Here is a 21,933-nt window from a genome sequence, read left to right as displayed (position 1 = left end):
CACCAGTTCACACCTGAAGACTAATCTCTCTGAAAAAGTCCTTTCTTCAAATAACCACGTTTATTCACAGTTAACTGCAGATCAGAGGTTGTGCCCCACTGGCAAAGAGTCCCCTGGTACTAAGATGAGCAGTAGGTCAGAGCTGGCACAATGGTGTACAATGCCCTCTTTCAGCACCATTCAAGGTAAGAACTACGTTCTCTAACGTGGGTAACACAGGAAAGGGAACTAAAACTGGCTTACAAAAATGGCCACTATTGCATGGACTACAACAGGAAACAAAACAGGGCACACTCTGACCCAGTAAGCAGGGGGAAAGCACCAGGGGAGTAGAGCCTACCAACTACCAATACCTACACCCACCACAATGCATTGCTGATGTGACTCTGCAGTGCAAATAACAGAAAAGGTGTCACACTCACCCCAGAGCCACATCACAAGCAGGAAAAGGCTGTCGGAGGACAGAACACATTCTGCTGTCAAGGAGGTGGGTAAAGCATTTGAGGCTGGCATACAGACTGGAAAAAAGTGTTTAAAGTGGGGGGGTTTTGGTGGGAGGGGGTTAGTGACCACTGGGGGAGTACGGGGAGGTCATCTCCGCTTCCTTCCGGTGGTCATGTGGTCAGTTCGGGCACCTTTTTGAAGCTTGGACCTGAAAAAAAAAGGACCAAGTAAAAACGGCCAAATGCTCTTCATCGCCGCCTTTTTTTTCCATTATGGGCTAAAGCCGGCCATTTTGTAACCCCGCCCATGCCCGTCCATATCCCGCCTTCGTGTCGCAGCCAACACGCCCCCTTGAACTTTCGCCGGCTCTGCGACGGGAAAGCGGCGATGGTGTCAAAATAGTGCCTTTCCATTATAGCGATTTGGCTGCTGTTGCGAGATCGCCGGCCATCTCCCGATTTGTGTCGGAAGATGGCCAGCAATCACTTTCGAAAATGAGCTGGCTTGTCACCTAAATCTAGGCAGTTCCTTGAAGAATTACCTCCAGGGAGTCCCAGTCAGTACAAATATCTGGATAACTTCTGAAGTTATCTGAATATTTACATTTGAATACCAGCCCAAACATTTTTGGTTTTGTCTTCCCTTATGATTTCTAAACTTTACCATGCACAAAATGTATCAAATGAATACATTACATTACAAATTAGACATTACTCCTAGATACATTTGCTTCTTGCTTATTTTCTTCCCTTTCCTCTTTTTTCCCCATTTATGTTCACTTTAGTTATTTTGAACTCCGAATTTTCAGTAGGGTTATGATGTCCTTTTCTTACTATTATTTGCAAAGTTCTTGGCTTTGCCAGTATGTTTATTGTATAAACTTTGGGAATGTCAACTAAAAAAAACAAACTAAGTTTTACTGAAGCAAGTGTAGGGCTCAAGGAATGGTTTCCAACCCCAGTCCTTGTGAGCGTCTGTGTGTTTGTCTGTATTACCTGTGGGTGGGAGTGTATGTGTGTGTCTGTGTTGCCTTTGGTTGGGTGGGTGTATATGAGTTTATTGCCTGTGGGGACGTGAGCATCTGCGTTGTCTGTGGGTGGGGTATGTGTGGGTAGTTGCCTGTGGATAGGAGTATGTGTGGGTATGAATTGACTAGGGTGAAGTGGGGAGTATTATGCATGTGTATCTGAGTTGCCTGTAGGGAGAGAGAAGTGTACTCATGATTGCATGGGTGAGTGGGTGGGTCTGTGTTTATATCTGTGTTATCTGTGGAGGTCAGTGTGTAACATAGTGTATATATGTTATCTGCATTGCCTGGGGAGGGTGGGAGTTTGTGTGTATGTTGGTGTTTTGGTGTTGCTTCTGTTTGTGAGTGTCTGTGATGCCTGTGTGTTTGTGGAGCTCTGTATGGAAGTATATCTGTGCTGCCTCTATGTGTCTGTATCTGTCTTTCCTGTTGGGTGGCACACACACATACATACAAGGTATATTATGAACTGTATTATATCTGCTATACATCATTTTGAGACATTCTTTGGAACAGTAAAGGGAAGATATAAATGCAAAATAGAAACAGAAATAGAAATGAAATACTGTAGCAGTATTAAGCTAATTCTTAGGAACAGCTGTGTTTAAATATTGTTCCTACTATATACCTTAGCACATTTTCTAATCATCTGAACACAAGGGGGTACTATTCTATCAAATAGGCCTTCTATAAAATTCTTATGCATTGGGCTGACTCCAGGAGGCAGAACATTTAGCCAAGACATCATCAGTGGTTTCCATCCCAACATATGCGGCTCCAAATAGATCATACCACATCTAGAAACCTGAAAAATAAAAGTTTTTTGTTTAGAACCTATAGGTGTCAACTGTTAAGTCAAGACACTTTAAATTGTTCTCTCTCTGATACCACACGTGGCTTTTGTCTATTAGCAATTATTTTTTCTCTCCCTCCTGTAGTATCTGATATATTATTTATTGATAAGGACTAACTTGTCTATATTTTCAAAAAATAAAATCAAACTGCTCTGATGTTAGTGACAATCACACATATTTGTCTTCACAACCCAACATCAATTTAATTTTAAAAGTAGAGGACAAGCAATATAAGGGGTCCTTTTACTAAGGTGCGCTGAACAATGGCCTGTGGTAGTATAGATATGTGTTTTGGGCGCATGCAGAATTATTTTTCAGCACACCTACAAAACTGCCTTTTTTTTTTTTTTTTTTGCTGAAAACAGATGTGCAGCAAAATGAAAATTGCCACGCGTCCATTTTGGGTCTGAGACCTTACTGCCAGCCATTGACCTAGCAGTAAAGAATCTGGGCGGTAATGACCTACGTGTGCCAAATGCCACTTGGTGCGCGTCCATTACGCGTGCCCGAAAATAAAAAATATTTTTGAGACGTGCGTATCAGACGTGCGCCAAAAATGAAATTACCACAAAAGCCACGTGGTAGTCAGGCGGTAATTCCATTTTGGCGCACGTTGGGCACGCATAGATGCTTACGTAGCTTAGTAAAAGGGTCCCTAATAGTGTTAAGTGCTAACATGCTAAAAATGAACTAATGCAGGATGTGTTCTGTGTTAGTTTTGCCATTTGCACATACTAACGCCATGCTTCTTTTTGGGAGAGCATGTTAGGATTGGAGAATGGGCATGGAAGCACTATTTAGCTAGAATGATGACATTAGCATGCACTAACTGAATAACGCTGACAACACGGGAGCCCTTAGCACCTCTTAAACAGGAGGTGGTAAGGATTCCCAAGTTAATTTTTTCTGTGGCTGCTCACTAATTCTAACATAGCACATGGTTAGAAAATGAAATAATTGAAAAATGCCAAATTTACAGCTGCACTAGAATGGGCTCAGTGTGCAAAGAAGTCCCTCATTAGGATGTGTTAAGCCTATTTACTAGTGCAGCTTAGTAAAAGGAGCCCCATAGTAAATAAGAACAAAAAGGTCATTACCTAACTGTTATTGCTAGTCTTTGCACAGAAAGAGGGGCATTTTTGAAAAGGACATCCAAGTTTCGATTTGGACGTCCTTGCAAAACGTCCTGATCCAGGGGCGGGGAAACCCGTATTTTCGAAACAAGATGGGCATCCATCTTTCATTTCGAAAATATCGTCAGGGACGTCCAAATCCTGAAATTTGGTCGTCCTTAGAGATGGACGTCCCTAGACATGGATGTTTCTGATTTTCAGCGATTTTCAAAACCAAAGACGTCCATGTCAGAAACGACCAAATGCAAGCCATTTGGTCGTGGGAGGAGCCAGCATTTGTAGTGCACTGGTCCCCCTGACATGCCAGGACACCAACCAGGCACCCTAGGGGGCACTGCAGTGGACTTCATAAATTGCTCCCGGGAACATAGCTCCCTTACTTTGTGTGCTGAGCCCCCCCAAAACCCACTACCCCCAACTATATACCACTACCATAGCCCTTATGGGTGAAGGGGGCACCTAGATGTGGGTACAGTGGGTTTGTGGTGGATTTTGGAGGGCTCGCTGTTTCCTCCACAAACGTAACAGGTGGGGGGGATGGGCTGGGTCCGCCTGTCTGAAGTGCACTCACCCACTAAAACTGCTCCAGGGACCTGCATGCGCTGTCATGGACCTGAGTATGACATCTGAGCTGGCATAGAGGCTGGCACGACATATTTTTAAACATGTTTTTGAGGGTGGGAGGGGGTTAGTGACCACTGGGGGAGTAACAGGAAGTCATCCCCAATTCTCTCTGGTGGTCATCTGGTCATTTCTGGCACCTTTTTGTGCCTTAGTCATAAGAAAACAGGTCCGGGTGAAAACGTCCAAGTGCTCATCAGGTATGTCCTTCTTTCAATTATGGGTCAAGGACGTCCAAGTGTTAAGCACGCCCAAGTCCCGCCTTCGCTATGCCTCCGACATGCCCCCTTGAACTTTGGCCATCCCTGTGACAGAGTGCAGTTGGGGACATCCAAAATTGGCTTTCGATTATACCGATTTGGACGTTTCTGAGAGAAGGACGTCCATCTTCTGATTTATGTCGAAAGATGGGCGTCCTTCTCTTTTGAAAATGAGCCCAAGAGTGACACTGATGAGTTTTGAGGTGTTAACAGTCTATAAAGGTCTTCACTCTCCCTCTGAGAAGAGGCCTTCCCACTAGCTGGCTACAGATTCCAAAATCAACAAAAATCTAACATCTTAGAACCATTGGGATTAGTTTTATTGAAAAACTTAAGGGCTCTTTTTCAAATGAGAAAAACATCCAAAAAACATCATAAGGTGGCAGAAGGACATTTTTCTCTCCTAAACGTCTAATTTGAATTTTCAGCATCCCGATTTTTGATATTTTGCTCCACAGTTTGTCCAAGTTTTAAGGGAGCATGTTGGGGGCATGTTTTGGCTGGGACATTGGTGGCATCAGAAGATAGATGTTTTTCTGCAATAATGGAACAAAATGAAAATGACTAGGACCAAAATTAAGACCTTTTTGGCTAGATCTGTTTCAATCATGACTAAGTGACCAAAAGGTTCACTAAATGACCAACGGAAGGATGAAGGCATAAACCCCCTTACTCCCCCCAGTGGTCACTCACCCCTTCCCACTCCCCAAAGCTGTGAAAGAAACAGTACATACCAGCCTCTATGACAGCTTCAGATATTATGGCCAGTCCTATTAGAGCAGCAAACAGGTCCCTGGAGTAGCTAGTGTTCAGTGCAGTGAACTGTAGAGAAGGGGGACCCAGGCCCATAACCCATTCTAACTGGTATACTTGTGTTGGAAAGTGTGAGCCCTCCAAAACCCACTAAAAACCAACACTACCACAGAGGTGGCACCTGCAGGCATAAGGCTATTGTAATGGTGTACAGTTAACATAATATAACACGTGATATTTATAAACTGCTATAACCATACAGTTCACCTTTATCAAGAGACTGGAACAACCTCCCAAGTATTACTAAAGTAGAGTTAAATAACAATCCAATGACTAATTTAGCCAAGACAAACTTCTGAAAAAGGTAAGTTTTGAGATTCCTCCTAAATAAAGTGTAGGTACCAGACTGAGTAAAACATATTGAAAATTCTTGCCAAGTTTAGGAGCTTGATATGCTAACAAAATTTCATGAATTTTCAATCACTTACAACCTTTGGGAGTCTTTTACTATGTTATTCCAATGGGCCCTGCTGCAGATAACTCGAGCTAAGCTTTAGTAAAAGACCCCCTTTAACAGAAGGGAAACTAGAAGGAGAATTGTTAGTAGTTCTCCTATTCCCAGGCAGAGCTGTGAACTGAAAATTATCCAACATAGGGGCCCTTTTACAAAGGCGTGGGAGGGCTACGGCATGGGTAGCGCATGCCCAATCAGCACTACTGCCAGGGTAGAACATGCACCCTGTAATAAGACCGGGTCCCTTGTGCCACCCGAGAAGCTTCAGGAGCCAGGCCTACCCTACCCAGAATCCATCAGGGAGGAGGGCGGGAGTCAAAACCAGCCAGGGATTCTTTATCCGGGAGCAGGTATCAGCAGGGGCAGAGGGAAAGTCAATCTCGCCATTGGCCAGCAGGGGGAGCGTGAGCCAGGAGGACCAGTTCCTTTGGATAAAGAATCAATATAAAATCCCTGCCACCTGTGAGGAGGGGAGGCCTGCATTCCTCAAGACTTTGAGGGACGGAGGTTTGAAGGAGATCTGTGGTGAAGGGAGAGGAGAGATGGAATGGGAGGAGAGCCTACAGCCTTCCCAAGATATTGCACCTACACATTACATTATAGGGCAAGCAAACTCTCTCTGTTTCCTTGATAACCAAAATAAATAAAGGAAAAGACTTCAGAAACTCTGCACCAGCTGGTCCTAATAATAACCAGACCACTGACGACACCGCTCAGCGTGGCTCAATATTGAGCTTACGCTGGCGAGAATCCTCATTAGTCTATTTCCTCTAACACACTAGCAGTAATCATTTTATATATTTTCAATTTATTTATACATGCTGTGTGAAATGAGTACTAAAAAAGTACTTAGCTATGGCCGTGCTTGAATAATAGCGAATGTCCGTGCCCAACAGCAAGCTCCTGTTTTGCTCTACGCTTCTTAAGGAGCCGGACCTTACATCTTTTCACAGCACCTTCCAAAGAGCCACCAGTAACTGCTAGTGTGTTAGAGGAAGTAGACTAATGAGGATTCTCGCCAGCGTACGCTCAATATTGAGTCACGCTGAGCGATGTCGTCAGTGGTCTGGTTATCATTAGGACCAGCTGGCGCGGAGATTCTGAAGTCTTTTCCTTTATTTATTTTGGTTATCAAGGAAACAGAGAGAGTTTGCTTGCCCTATAATGTAATGTGTATGTTCAAATAAGGACAAGTACCAGTAATATTATTTAGCAAGATATTGCACCGCAATCTGAGGAACAAATGGACACAGAATGAGTAAAGATACGCGTCTTGAACTGTATTTGGGGAGAGGAGTGTGTGGGTGGCCACAGACTGATTGTTAACTAGTGCAGAGGGGGGAGCACTGCTACAGCAGGGAACCAAAGTGCTAAGGTTCTTGGCAGAGGGAAAAGGGTGAACTGCACTTGAAGGAAACTGTAACCTTGAGCTGTAAAGCAAAAGTGACTGAACTTTAAAGAAAGGGAAAAGAGAACTGTCCCAGAGCATTTTTTTCTGTTTGAGGAGGGGATAATTTCTCTGGGGCTTAACTGACTGGATGGCTGGCTGAGGGAGCTAAATTTCTGCCCTAAACTCCTTCTTTTTGCCTCTTGCTCTGGATTACACCTTTTCTAGGGGCTCGGGAGAACTGTGTTACGTGCATCTCTTTCTTGGGAATTTTTGGAGACACCAGTTAATGTATGAACTAAAATAAAGAGGATCTTCTGGTTTAACCGAGAGTGGAGGTGTTGTGTGTGAGCAGAGGTCCTTCAGATTGGGAGCTGAGCCCAGGAGGAAAAGACCCCGCAAGGCCAGGGGCTTTTTACAACCCGGCAGTAATTCTGATTTTGGTACACACTAAATCCCACAGTAGAAAATACATTTCTATTTTCTACTGCAGGGGCATTCCCAGTGGTAACCAGCAGCGCGCCCACATTAAAAAACATTTTTTTTAGTGCGCAGTTAATACACCACATTGCAAAACCACCTAGGGCATCCCATAGTAGTCTATTCTTTGCAATGTTAGGCATGCATTAGCACCTAATGCAGCTTAGTAAAAGAGACCTGCAGATCTTTAGAACCTGCTGTTTATTGGGGCCTTATTCACAAAAATAATTGACACTACTAAGCAAATTATCCTATATACACCCTCTTTGAGGATAATTTGATAAAAGGGTGCATATAAACATCTCCAAAACAATGTCTAATTTATGTCTATATGCCTTTATAAAATAGGCTCCCAGAACTATCCCCTAAAGCACACAAATGCTCTCACACAAATTTACACCTACTCTGAGGCAGGTGCAACAATGTGCATGTACTCAATGCTCGTATGTGAGTATTTTATAAAGTGCATGCATACTTCACAACTCCACCCTAGCTCTTCCCAAAGGCCAACCACGGGAATGCCACCTGTGCTTATTAGCATGAGTTGCATATGTAACCTGGGTCTCATTCCCAGCAAAGCATCCTGAGGCACCGACTAGCTCTCGGGGTCGGGCACCCCTGACCCGGGCCACGAACAAACTTCCACTTCACACACAAACACAGTCAATCCTGTCCTCCTCTTCAAATGAGCTTGGGCTTAGGCAGGGGCCTAATAAGAATCCGGAAGGCTGTAGGATGTTCAGTAGGGTTTTACTGAGCACTCCTTCAACAGTCTGGAAACAATGTAATTCACTCTCACTCCAAAGGAACTCTCTCCACACTGAGGATTTGCAATTTTATACAAAATCAAACTTTACTGGAACTCTGCAACAGGCAGTTAAATCGAACTTCACATTTCTGGGAACAAACAGTTCTTGTAGCTTCAAACACAATTTATATCCAACAGGTCAGTTTCTCTCTCAGGGAGATCATGGATGATTTCCCCTCTGGTATGCATGGATAGAATTAGTAGTCTCTCCATATGTACATATTTACAACTCCTCCTGTCCATTACCCATCTCTTTGGGCACAAATAATCCAAGACTGTGCTTGTAGCGTTGCTTGTAATGAACAAACTCCTTCAGGATCAGATCTTCCAGGGTTGCACTTTTCTGGCTTTGAAAAGGCTCTTCCCTGATCCGACTGTAAGGCTGGGCTCCCTTTTTCCCACCCGGAGCACTCCACTCTTTCAGTTACTGCCTTTGGCTGGTAATAACTCCCCCTTAGTCTTAGGTTACCTAGCCTTTCCAGGATACTCCCTTTCCTCACAGGTCCTGGTGGGAGTAAACGCAACCAAAGACACTGTGCTCAGTGTAACAGCAACATTTATTACCTCTACACCCCACCCCTAATGTCACTCAACAACCAGAAACATTTTCCCTCTGCAGCTTACCCAATATACACCCCTTTGGGCTGGATCTTCGTACACCCTCAGGGTCCACTCCCTCCCCCCGCAGTAACTCTGGAGAATTCTTGCATGTTCTTTAGTAATCCCCATTATAATGGGGGATTACATGTATTTCTGTGCTCATATACATTTATACAATTCTATAATAACCATTTTCCACATGCAAAACATGCATTACACACAGAAAATATTTTATCAAATTACTTCACATGACAAAAGATGCATTACATACATAATTTTGAGTTGCACAAATCAGGGAAATATCTGGAGACACTTGACCAACAGAAGAGTTATGAACAGTATTTGGGCACTGGCTCAAAGGATAGTGGACTCTGACCTGCTGAGGTTTACTGTATTGTACTATTTTTTTCCTCATACCTGAATTTAGCAGAGTAAATAACAGATCTCCAAAGGCAAGGTGATAAAGATTACACACCCTAAGGAAGTACTCTGTTTGAAATGGTCCATTAGAGATTTTTAAGTCTGGCCATTCAGACAGTCTGCATTGATTTTACAGTTATAACAAAAAAGATTTTTACTCTTCTGCTTCCTACACTTTGAGGAATGCCATGGTTTACTGCTTTGGTTTTTAGCTTGTAGGGCATCTGGATGTTCGCCCTTACTAATAACCTGGGCTTGCAATTTGTTTCTGATAAAAACATTTTATTGGTGATCCCTTACAATCTCTAAGAACATTATACCAAGTTCTGCTGTATTAACTTAATATTTATATTTCCAGAGACAGAGTAACAGAGAAACATTAGATAAATACAATAATTATTTTCCTTCCATACTACCCATGATGCATCAATAAACTAAAAGTAAAAATTGCAAAGACTTAACATCATGAAATCTAAAAAATATTGTGAACTCACTGTATACTTTTAAGATGTACTGGGCAGAGTGAAATGACTTACCTAAGAAGATATTGGGTATACTTCCAATAGAATTTTTTTAAAAATACAAAAAGGGCAAGTCTATAACCACATATGTGTAAGTAAAAAGATAATTGGCACTTACATGCTTAATGTGCTCTCTGAGCTATTCTATAAAGTAGCATGTAAGTGCATTGGTGTGCAAGTATACGGGAGTGTATTTGTGGGAAAAGCATGGGGGGGGGGGGGACATGGGCATGTCTCCTACTTATAAGCATAACTTACAGAACACTGTGGGGTAAATATTCAGCAAGTGGCAGTCAGCGATGTTTTTGCGGCCACCAGTTTTATGAGAAGAGATAGTCAATGCTGGGCTATGTCCAGACATTGGCACTGAATATCTGGATATGTGTGGCCAGTCAGCATTTAGCCAGTTGTCAATATTCAGCCTGAACTGGTTAAGTTAACCTGGCCAAAGACATTGCTATTTATGTGTCCTTTTTGGCCAGCTAACTTAACTGGTTAAGCGCTGAATATATTAACTTAAATAGTTAACTGCCGATTCTGCCTCAACTCCACCCACAGACTGCCCACTGAATAGCCAGTTTCAACTTGGGCAGTTAGTGCTGATATTCAGTGGCACCGTCTGTTATGTAACACTTAGGCGTACCCAGTTATGTTTGCCATTGACTTGGCATAAGTGAGCACACCTAACTTTGTGCACACAAATGCAAGTTTACACTTATTTTCTATAACAGCAGCTATGAGCACAGCTGCCATTATAAAATTGGCACTCAGCGCACGTCATCAAGGTGCCAAAGACATTGTGCTCAGTTATAGAATTGCCTCCAAAATCAGCATAGGTCAAGTAATCATTAGATACAGTTTTAGATGCTTTTATATACAGTAGCAATCCTAAGATACTCTTTTATCACATGGGCTTTACTGTGCTAAAGTGAAGATACTTACCTGTAGTAGGTATTCTCCAAGGACGGCAGGCCTTATATTTTCACATATGGATAATGTGATCTGTGTTGCCCGGTCTGAAGCTTGTAAAAAGCTTTTACAGAGCTCTTTGGAGCACAAGTTGCGCTCCACTGTGTATGCATGACTGCCTTCCCACCTGCCATGAGAATGCATGACCATCAGTACAACACTAGAGCATAAAAGAAAAGAGGAGACAATTCCAAGGGAAGGTGGTAGGGCATGTGAGAATATAAGGTCTGCTCTCCTCGGAGAATACCTGCTACAGGTGAGTATCTTCACTTTCTCCAAGGAAACGCAGGCCTATGTTTCTCACCTGTGGGAATCCCTAGCTACCAGGCTCACCGAAAACAATAACCATTGGTCAATTGGAGATCGCAATGGTGAGGTCAAATGTAGATTAACCTGAAACTAAATATAATCTGAGTGAAAGTGCAGCCTGGAACAGAACAAAGCGGGCCTAGGAGGGTGGAGTTGGACTCTGGACTCCAAACAAATTCTGCAGAACTGTCTGTCCAAAGCAACTGTCACGTCAGGTATCCTGCTCAAGAAAGTAGTGAAATGTGAAGTGGTAAAGCCCCACGCTGTTCCAGCGCTATTTTTAGAGCGCTGTTTGGAACAGCGTGGGGCTTTTGATCATATGCCCATAGGAGTCATTTCAACTTAAGAGTTCATCTGGACACAAAATGTAGCATTGATAATTGACTAATACTTTTTTATGATCTATATCTTTAAAAGAATAAAATTTCAGAAAGATCAAGCTGTTAACAAAGGCAACTTAACATGTAACAAGCATTCTTTTGTAAATCATATTTCATTCCTAATAAATAATTGTTTTAATACTGTAGTAAGAAACATATAATTAAATTTAGATGCTTACTGTTGCAGGGGAGGCAACCTCTAAGTCCATTGGTTCAAAAATAAGACTCATTTGTGCAGACATCTGAATGATCTCTCCACTCATCAAACAAAGTTTCTTATTATCATCCAATACTGTATTCATATTTTCAATCCATACAGCATCCACTGGCCCATCAAAAATTAGCCATTTTCTGTCTGGTGTCTAATTTGTAGAAAGTATTTTGAGGAAAGAAAAATTACAATCATTTAAGCTTCTATATCATAAAATCCAATGCATTATATTTCTTATACTCAACAATTACCAGGTTTTTGATTCACTGCAGATTACAATAAAAGAGAGCAGTCAATCACTGAGAAGTTTCAAGAATAATATAAAATTCAGTGTGGGATTAGACTTCTAGGGGTCAAAATTCAGCAGGCAGTGCTCAGCATTTTGTTGACTGACGCCAGCGTTATACCCAGAAATTCAATGCCAGGCCATGCCCAGGCTTCAGCACTAAATTTCCAGGTTTATAGAGCCAGCTAAAGCATAGATGGTTAAGTATGATATTCAGCACTTAACTGGCTATGCGGCACCACATAAAGCGAAGTTACTTACCTGTAGCAAGTGTTCTCCAAGGACAGCAGGCCAAGTATTCTCACCACTGGATGATGCCATCTGACAGAGCCCGGTGCCTCCTGGGGGAACTCACCCAGACCTCACTCCATTACCGGTTCTCCCCAGGGGTTACATAAATATAAGGAGTATTAGGATGTTTCTCCATTGGAAAAGTAGCCTCTTTAGTTGTTAAAATTCCCCTCTCTTGAGGTATCACTATCTTTCTATTAATATCTTCCACTATGTTTTCTTGGATCCCTAACTAATGCATCATAAAACTCTTCATTGAATAATTGTCTCATAAACTTCAGATCCTGAAGAACTATTATCCCTCCTCTATCAGCTCTATAATCAGATTTTCATTATTCTTTAATTGTATTAGGGCTTGTTTCTCTTCCTATGTCAGGTTATTATATTGCTTATTATAAATCACATCTTGTTCAATACACTCAATAACCTTCCTTCCTATCTAAGAATGCAGCCTTCATAACAAAGATTCAAATCAAATCTTAAAATATACTTCTTTGAGAAAACGTATGGCCTGACGACTGGAAGCAGGTGGGGCACGCAAACACGGGTGAAGAAATCCTTTACTGACTGACGATTATAATTTCTTTTCTTCTCTCGTTTTTTTTTCTACACAGATTATTGTAAACCCAATTGCTGAGAACTGTTAGAGCCACTCTGGTCCATCTGGATTTCCACCGCCCATCTTAGTATCTCTACCCTTTCCCTTTTCCTTCTTACCCTATTCTTTCTCCCCTATCTAATGTAATTGTACTTGATTCATCTGTGCATTGTCAGCCACTTTGAGTCTGCTTCAAGTGGAAAAAAGTGGGGTATAAATGTTCATAAATAAATACAATAAATAAATGGTTTTCTGATATGTGCCATATTAACTGATTAATAAACTTTTGTATCTCATATACCTGGTCTATAAAGGTAAAAATCATAGGTCCAAGAATACTAGGTAGAATTAACTGAGATTTCAATTGCACTACTGTATCATCCACAGATTCTTAGAAAAAATAAGCCCAACTGTAATTTCCTAATGAATTGATATAGATAGGTATAATTTTTAAAAGGCTCATTTTTAGTTGTAGGGACAAAACCTAGCTCTAAATTAAGTACTGTCTTTTGTGTCCTAGACACAGTTATAGAGAACACTACTGGATATACTCATTGAGGACTATTTCCCTTACAGATTTAAACATAGAGATTCAATGGTTCTCATTAGTTTGATTGGTCCCTACACAGTTACTTTGATTCATTAATAAGTCATATGATCAAGTTTCATTAAGATGCTGGCACCATGTATTTCCTACACAGAATAATGAATGCTGATGAACCTTAGCAGCAGTATAATCATCAAAATATAAAGGAGATTTCCCTGATGCTAGTCATTTCAAAATGTGATGCGATGTCAGAAACAGGCAGTGAAGCTGATAGTATATGCAGATAAGTTCAGAATTTAATAAATAATCAATAATGTGAAAAATTTTTACACATTTAAAAATGCTGAAAGAGGAGCACTGAAGTGAGAGATCTTGCATACGTCAATCAGGAGGACAGAGTGTAAGGACATGCCTGTGAGCCCTGGCACAAAGTACGGATTTGACATCACCAAAGGGTTTTGTTGCTCATGAATAAAGCACAGCCACGTCAGTGGATACCTTGGGACCTGAAGTGGGACCATTTTGTTATTGTTTAACTATAAACAATCTGCCTTCATTTTTCTATGTTTCTATATTTTGAATTCAAATAAAACAAAAAGAGCAAAAAAGCTGAAAGAAATAACACTATGGATCGATGATGATATTATCGTGATAAAAGACATGTTCAAGTGACTATTTCACTCTATAATGTCTTCCAATTATGAAGGTCTAATGCTCTTAAATCGAATTAATTATTAAGTAGAAAATGTATAAGTCATTGGTGAGGCCCCACTTGGAGTATTGTGTTCAGTTTTGGAGGCCGTATCTTGCTAAGGATGTAAAAAGAATTGAAGCGGTGCAAAGAAAAGCTACAAGAATGGTATGGGATTTATGGTACAAGACGTATGAGGAGAGACTTGCTGACCTGAACATGTATACCCTGGAGGAAAGGAGAAACAGGGGTGATATGATACAGACGTTCAAATATTTGAAAGGTATTAATCCGCAAACGAACCTTTTCTGGAGATGGGAAGGCGGTAGAACTAGAGGACATGAAATGAGATTGAAGGGGGCAGACTCAAGAAAAAGGAAGTATTTTTTCATGCAGAGAGTAGTGGATACTTGGAATGCCCTCCTGCGGGAGGTGGTGGAGATGAAAACGGTAACGGAATTCAAACATACGTGGGATAAACATAAAGGAATCCTGTTCAAAAGGAATGGATCCTCAGAAGCTTAGCCGAGATTGGGTGGCAGAGCCGGTGGTGGGAGGCGGGGCTGGTGGTTGGGAGGCGGGGCTAGTGCTGGGCAAGACTTCTATGGTTGTGCCCTGAAAATGGCAGATACAAATCAAGGTAAGGTATATACAAAAAGTAGCACATATGAGTTTATCTTGTTGGGTAGACTGGATGGACCATGCAAGTCTTTTTCTGCCGTCATCTACTATGTTACTAGGTTACTATGAGGGACTTGTTGAAGATGGGAATGCTAATGACCTTTACAAAATAAGCATACAATAGGTCCTTTTAAGGGAAAATTTTAAGACTCCCTGTTACAAAATTACCCACTACCCCCAGGATTCTATACATGGCGCCTTAATTTCTATGCAGAAATCAAAGCATATTCTATAACAATGCGCATAACTTAACTGGTTAACTAGCTAATCAGTGCTGTTAACTGGATGTTAACAAGCAATTATCATTGTCATTAAGATTTACTTGCACAACTTGCTAAGCGTATTCTGTAACGTAGTGCATGTAAATTCTAAGACACATGGTTGAAAAGTGGGCATGGCTATGGGAGTGCAATGGACGGATCATGGGCATTTCTAAAATCTCTTCGCATTGTTATAGAATACACCTGTTCCATGCCTACTTTAGACATTGGGATTTACACCAGGTTTTAGTTGACGTAATTGACCATGACTAAATTTAGTCACACAGAGCAGCAATCAGTGTATTCTATAACGTACACATAAATTAAAGCATACTTTATAGAATATGCTTTGATTTCCACATGGAAATCAAGGTACAATACATAGAATCTAGCTCTACGAATATGACACATTTCCAAAGGAAAGTTATTAGTTACCCAATGTTGCAATCAATATGTAGTGGTTTAAACTGATATTTTAGAAAGGTTGCACATATTGGAATTGAGATGTCCAGGTACCCTAGTATACTAAAAAAGGAGGAAAAGCAAAGATCCCACAAGTCACAAAAACCAAAGGACAAAACATAGTGGGAATGACCAAATAAACAAAAGAGGGTGATTCAGCAAAAAAAAAAAAAAACTCTTTTATTGTGATAAATGGCATAGATCTTCAATACTAGAGTACATGCAGACACGATATTTTAGAAAGGTCGAACATATTGGAATTGAGATGTCCAGGTACCCTAGTATACTAAAAAAGGGGGAAAAGCAAAGATCCCACAAGTCACAAAAACCAAAGGACAAAACAAAATGGGAATGACCAAATAAACAAATGAGGGTGATTCAGCAAAAATCTGTCTTTTATTGCGATAAATGGCATAGATCTTCAATACTAGACTACATGCAGACTCAAAACAAGCCATGTTTCGGCACTATTGCCTGCATCAGGAGTCCATGAGTGCTGAGAAAAAAAATGGAGTAAAACACAAGCAGTCTTCCTATACAGTGAAAGAGTGTTGTGTGTCTTTGAAAAAAGAATTTCAAACAATGGTTCTGAAAGCTTGAAAAGCACTCCTGGCAATATGAGGAGCCGGATCACTGTCTTTTGTTTGCTTGGTTCAGGTGGCCTATTATTTCAGAACAGGATTTGCCAACATAGAGCCTGTCCTATGATACGTGGAGAAATGGATATTTATACGCCAGTTGTGCGTGGAAGGAACGTCCATTTTAGAACCAAAATCATATAAAATATCAACAGTATATAAACATTTATATTCTGAAATGCTAACATACCCATTTATGTGGTGGAACAGAAATGTTTATGATAACCAATTTAGAAACATAGGAGGGAATTCAATAAATGGCACTCAAAATTTGGTGCCAGAAAAAATTGGATCTGTGCACAATTATGTAAAGGGCGTGCACCCTTTACAGAATCACACTTAGCACCAATTCTTAGACTTATGCCTGTTGAAACCTGTTGTAAATGCCGGCACCCAAATAAGGCACATTTATCCAATATTTTATAACTACATGAGTAACTTTTGGAACACCCCTGACATACCCTTACCTCTCCCAGGAGTTAGGTATCCTGCTTACAGAATAGTGCACAGCTATCTAGATGCATGCACACATTTTAATAAGTGCCAATTAACATCAATAATTGGTTGTTGTCACCCAATTATTGATGGTTAAGAGTTGTTAGTCAATTAGGGCCCTGTTTACTAAGCCATGCTGTAGGCACACTAGCATTTTTAGCATGTGCTAAAAACGCCAGCGCAACTTAATAAACAGGGCCCTTAATTTGTACACACATCTTGGCAGTGTGCCAAAATTTGGGCACCATATATACAATCTAGAGGATAAAGTTTATTGTACCTAAGCTGTCACGGAGTCCCATATCCCTTGCTAGTTTTACGTTCAAGAGGGACAGCAATCACTGGGGGAACAAGGAGGCAACCTCCCTTAATCCCTCCAGTAGAGTACTGCACAAAATGAAGACCTTTCTCATACCTAGATGTCCTAGATAGCAGGTGTAAATCTCCAATGTCAATCCTTTTGGACAAAGACGTACATTCCTCATCCGAAATATGGAATACACATTTATTTTTTGGCCCATCCTAATCACACCCAGACCACACCCCCTGCCATATACATCTTTTTCAGTTTTAGATGTGTATAACCCAGCTTTGTAAAACTGAGATTAAGACATTTTTGCACATCTAAAAGATGAATAGTGCTTCTAAAATAAGAACCATAATGCACCAGATATGATTTTTCCATTTCATGTAATATATTTCAGAATACTTACAGAAGAAGAAGCAAATTGTCTAAAACTGACTGCTAAGATGCCATCTGACCACTCATGTGACACTTGATCAAACTGTCCATATAGTTGTCCCATAGTTATAGATTTCGGGTTTAGTACAGTAATCTGAACCTTGTTTTCTTCAAGCAGACCCTTAATATAAAAACAAATATAAGTATATGTGTCATATTCTAATCTATTTTTCTCTGATTCATTTCATATTTCAAAACTCTAAATGCATGTTGTTAATTTAACTAAAATTAATATTACATTTCTATTCTGTTTATTTCATACCGTTCATAGTGGATTACAATAATATTAAAACATTACATAGGAATAAAAAACAATCACAAATATATACAATAATTCAATAACTACTACCCTCCATAAAATTTCTCTTGCAACAATAACCCAATTTTATAATCAGTCTACAGTAGTAGCATGCAATAACATTCACAACCACTCACAGATAACCTAAGTCCAATTATTACTTAAAATAGTTTTGAACCAAAATATTTTTACTAACTGGAAAACTACCATATATTTGTCTATTCTTCTGATTTCCTCAGGGAAATAACTCCATTTAATAGCTGCCTGAAAAAAAATAACTTGTTCAATTGTTTAATGATATTTTGTTCCCATATCCTAGTAAGCTTAATAGAATGCAATAACCTAATACAATGTTTAAACTGTACCAACCATTTAGGCCACAGCACAACATTGTATAATTTTTAAAAGTCATACATGACAATTTAAACATAGCCTTGGCTTGAATATGCAGCCCTTTCAGTCATACAATTTATTTCCTCTTGTAACAGATGATAGAATAGATTTGGAGGGCCTAAGTTACTGTCTAAATTTAGTTTACATTTCGGTTAATTCCCATAAGCTTAAATTAAATAAAGACAAAACTAAGTTTCTCTAGTTTGGTCCAGCAGATGACATCAGGAATGACCTATCATTGTTTTTAGGGAATAACTTTAATTTTGATACAACAGCTCGAGTATTGGGGGTTTTAATTGGTAGTCATCTCACTATGGAACATCAGGTCAATAAATTGGTGAAAAATACACTTAATAAGCTCAGGAATTTGAGAGTCATTCAGAAGAATTTTGAGGAATCAGTTTTCTGTCTGTGCAAACACCTATACTTTCGTACATTGATTAAGGCCATATAGTATATACAGGATGTACTAAATCCCTTTTCTGAAGACTGCAGATGATACAGAACACTGCGGCCAGACTAATATATGGAGCCCCCTGTTATGACAGAGTCTCCCCACTATTTATGAAGCTTCACTGGCTTCCAATAGAGGCCCGCGTACAAATCAAACTCTGTGTTTTTATGTTTAAGATTCTGTATGGTACAGCTCCGAAATATTTGATACCTTTGGTTAATTTCTCTGCAGGTAGACATTATTACTTTCTGCAAACTTACTCCCCTGTTCACTTGGCTGCGCTAGCGGCTGCCACACAGCAATGCCAACAGCCCATTCAAAGAGAATGGGCTGTGTCGGCATTAGCACACCAGCGGCCGTTAGCGTGGTTTAGTAAACAGCAGGTTTAGTTTTCATCCCTGAAATCAGTTAGGACCTACAGATATTTTATATCAGCTATTTTATATCAAGCTCCCTCTATATGGAATTCACTGCCTGTTTTTATAAGACTTGAGTATAATTATTTGCTATTCAGGAAACATTTGAAAACCTTCTTATTCCAGCAATTTATTATTGCTAAAAGACTTATAAAAAGTAGATAGGAAAATAAAGGGTCCTTTTACCAAATGGTGCTAAAAGGAGCCCTTCGGTGGCGTCAGTGTGCAGGTTGCCGTGCACCAAGGCCCTCTTTTACTGCTGCCGATAAAAGCATTTCTTTCCGGAAGGAAATAGCCATGAACTAAGCCAAGGCACTGGTGTGCGGCCATTTCCTGGGGCAGCCCTTACCGCCTTCTATTTAGGAGGTGGTAGGGGCTCTGGTGGCAGCCTGATGGTAACCAGACAGCGCACAACACTGCCCAATTACCGCTGAGTGCACCCCCTGCACTAGAAAATACAAAAGTATTTTCTAAGTCTATAATCACCATGCACTGGAAGCCAGAACTACTACCAGGCTCCTGAGCAAGTCCGGCAGTAGGGCCAATTTAGCGCATAGCGATGCAGCGGCATGGCTACCACCGCTTTGTAAAAGGGCCCCTAAGTGACTTGATAACTTGTTTATCTAGGTAATTTCTTAGAAGGCTACAATACTACTGTGATCCGCATTGACCTATATAGGTAACTGTGAACTAAGTCTTCAATGTAATGTAATGTAATCCTATATAAATTAACACAGCTGCTACATTCTTTAATAATTGAAGTCTTGATCTCTCTTTACTAGCAGCAGTCCAAAATACAAAATACTGTAGTAATTCAATTGGGACAATATTATAGCCTGTACCAAAATTCTCAAATACTCTTTTAACAAACATATTCTAATCTGCCTTACATTTCCATAGTTTAAGACAAACTTTCATAACTATCCCCCTTGTTTACTAAGCCAAGGTAGCGGCTGCAGCGCGGCAATGCCGACACTGCCTATTCAAAGTGAATGGGCTGTGTCAGCATTAGCGCATGGCAAACAGGGGGGTATATGTGAAATCTGAAGTTCCATTGTTAGGGCAGAATCTAATAAGAATGCTAGTAGTATATCCACTTACACAGGGTTCCTTTTAGAAATGCTAGAAACTAAGAGGTGCTTTTATTAAGCTGCATTAAGCAGCTAACATGGGGTTTTCAATGCAGCAGAGAGTAGCACAGGCCCATGCTACTGTCTGCTGCACCCAAAAGGGAGCCTAACATGGCAGTGGGCGGGATCTGGGTGTGACATGTGTGAGCGGAGATGGGCCCAGTTGTGACAGGTGAGTCAGTACTATGCGCTAGCTGTCATTACTGCCAATAGCACAGCTCAAATTATAGCCACCTCAAGAACAGGTGGTTAGTGTAGTAGTGCTACAAGTAGCTCAGTTGCACAACATACTGTCAGGGTACGAGTTGCAGCACATTCCCTCCCCTTCTGTATCCCTCCCCTCGAAACCCAGGCATAAAAATATACTGATAAATAATCCTCAAATCTTTAGGTGGTTGCCAGATTGTGGACTATTACTCTCAACATAACACTACAGAATTCTGGTCTTATTATCAGAAAGCTGATGCCATAACTTACATTAGTATAAGAAAAGCTGGATTGTATAGTCTATGTTATTGCTGAAAAATATGGCCTATGTTACAGAAATGTAGACAATTTTATTATTGTCTGAAAAAACACATGGAAAAGATACTGTTGACTGTTTACTCTCTAACCCCCCCCCCCCCCCCCCCCACCTCCGGCTTGGATTTTGCAGTTATGGTCCTTGGCTACCCCAAAGTACTCTGCAGTTTCTGCCTCTTTCAGGCCCTTTCTACTGAAACTGCAGTGCCAAGTTGTCAATGACAGATGTTTATGGATGTTGAGTGGATGTGAACTGGTGACCTAACAGTGAAAGCAGTCTCAAAACACTTGCCACTCTACAGAATCAATCAACCCCTATAGGGTTAGCTGTATGTACCAGGGAGACTACTTATCTAACAACAATATCATTATTTCTAGTAGATGCTTCAGCATGTAATTTACTGAAAATGTTTAGGAAAGCTATTGGGCTCATTTTCAAAAGAGAAGGATGTCCATCTTTCAACATAAATTGGAAGATGGACGTCCTTCTCCCAGGGATGTCCAAATCAGTATAATCAAAACCCAATTTAGGACATCTCCAACTGCACTCCATCGCAAGGACGGCCAAAGTTCAAGGGGGCATGTTGGAGGCGTAGCGAAGGCAGGACTTGGGCATGCCTAACACTTGGACGTCCTTGACCCATAATCGAAAAAAAAGAACACTTGGACGTTTTCACCTGGACTTGATTTTATTACGACTAAGGCAGAAAAAGGTGCCCAAAATGACCAGATGACCACCGGAGAGAATCGGGGATGATCTCCCCTTACTCCCCTAGTGGTCACTAACCCCCTTCCACCCTCAAAAACATCTTTAAAAATATGTCATGCCAGCCTCAGATGTCATACTCAGGTCCATGACAGCACATGCAGGTTCCGGGAGCAGTTTTAGTGGGTACTGCAGTGCACTTCAGACAGGTGGACCCAGGCCCATACCCCCCTACCTGTTACATTTGTGGAGGAAACAGTGAGCCCTCCAAAACCCACCACAAACCCACTGTACCCACATCTAGGTGCCCCCCTTCACCCGTAATGGCTAGGGTAGTGGTGTACAGTTGTGGATAGTGGGTTTTGGGGGGATTTTGGGGGGCTCAGCACACAAGGTAAGGGAGCTATGTACCTGGGAGCAATTTATGAAGTCCACTCAGGTGCCCCCTAGGGTGGCTGATTGGTGTCCTGGCATGTCAGGGGGACCAGTGCGCTACAAATGCTGGCTCTTCCCATGACCAAAGGGCTTGCATTAGGACGTTTTTGACATGGACGTCTTTGGTTTCGAAAATCGCCGAAAGTCAGAAACATCCATGTCTAGGAACGTCCAAATCTAGGGCCGTTCAAATTTAA

General features: G+C 41.0%; 1 protein-coding gene across 1 annotated transcript in view; it reads right to left on the bottom strand.

The window, feature by feature from the left end:
* DNAH7 (dynein axonemal heavy chain 7) overlaps nt 1–21,933 on the bottom strand; it is a 525,690-nt gene that overhangs the window by 196,724 nt on the left and 307,033 nt on the right. The window contains 3 exon segments of the mRNA XM_030210108.1: nt 2,100–2,276; nt 11,660–11,842; nt 17,354–17,503. Of these exon segments, the coding sequence (XP_030065968.1) occupies nt 2,100–2,276; nt 11,660–11,842; nt 17,354–17,503 (510 nt within the window).

The sequence above is a fragment of the Microcaecilia unicolor genome, chromosome 7 (genome assembly GCF_901765095.1).
Source record: "Microcaecilia unicolor chromosome 7, aMicUni1.1, whole genome shotgun sequence".
Lineage (NCBI taxonomy): Eukaryota > Metazoa > Chordata > Amphibia > Gymnophiona > Siphonopidae > Microcaecilia > Microcaecilia unicolor.
The sequence above is the reverse complement of the archived record's forward strand: the minus strand, read 5'-3'. Positions and strand labels throughout refer to the sequence as shown.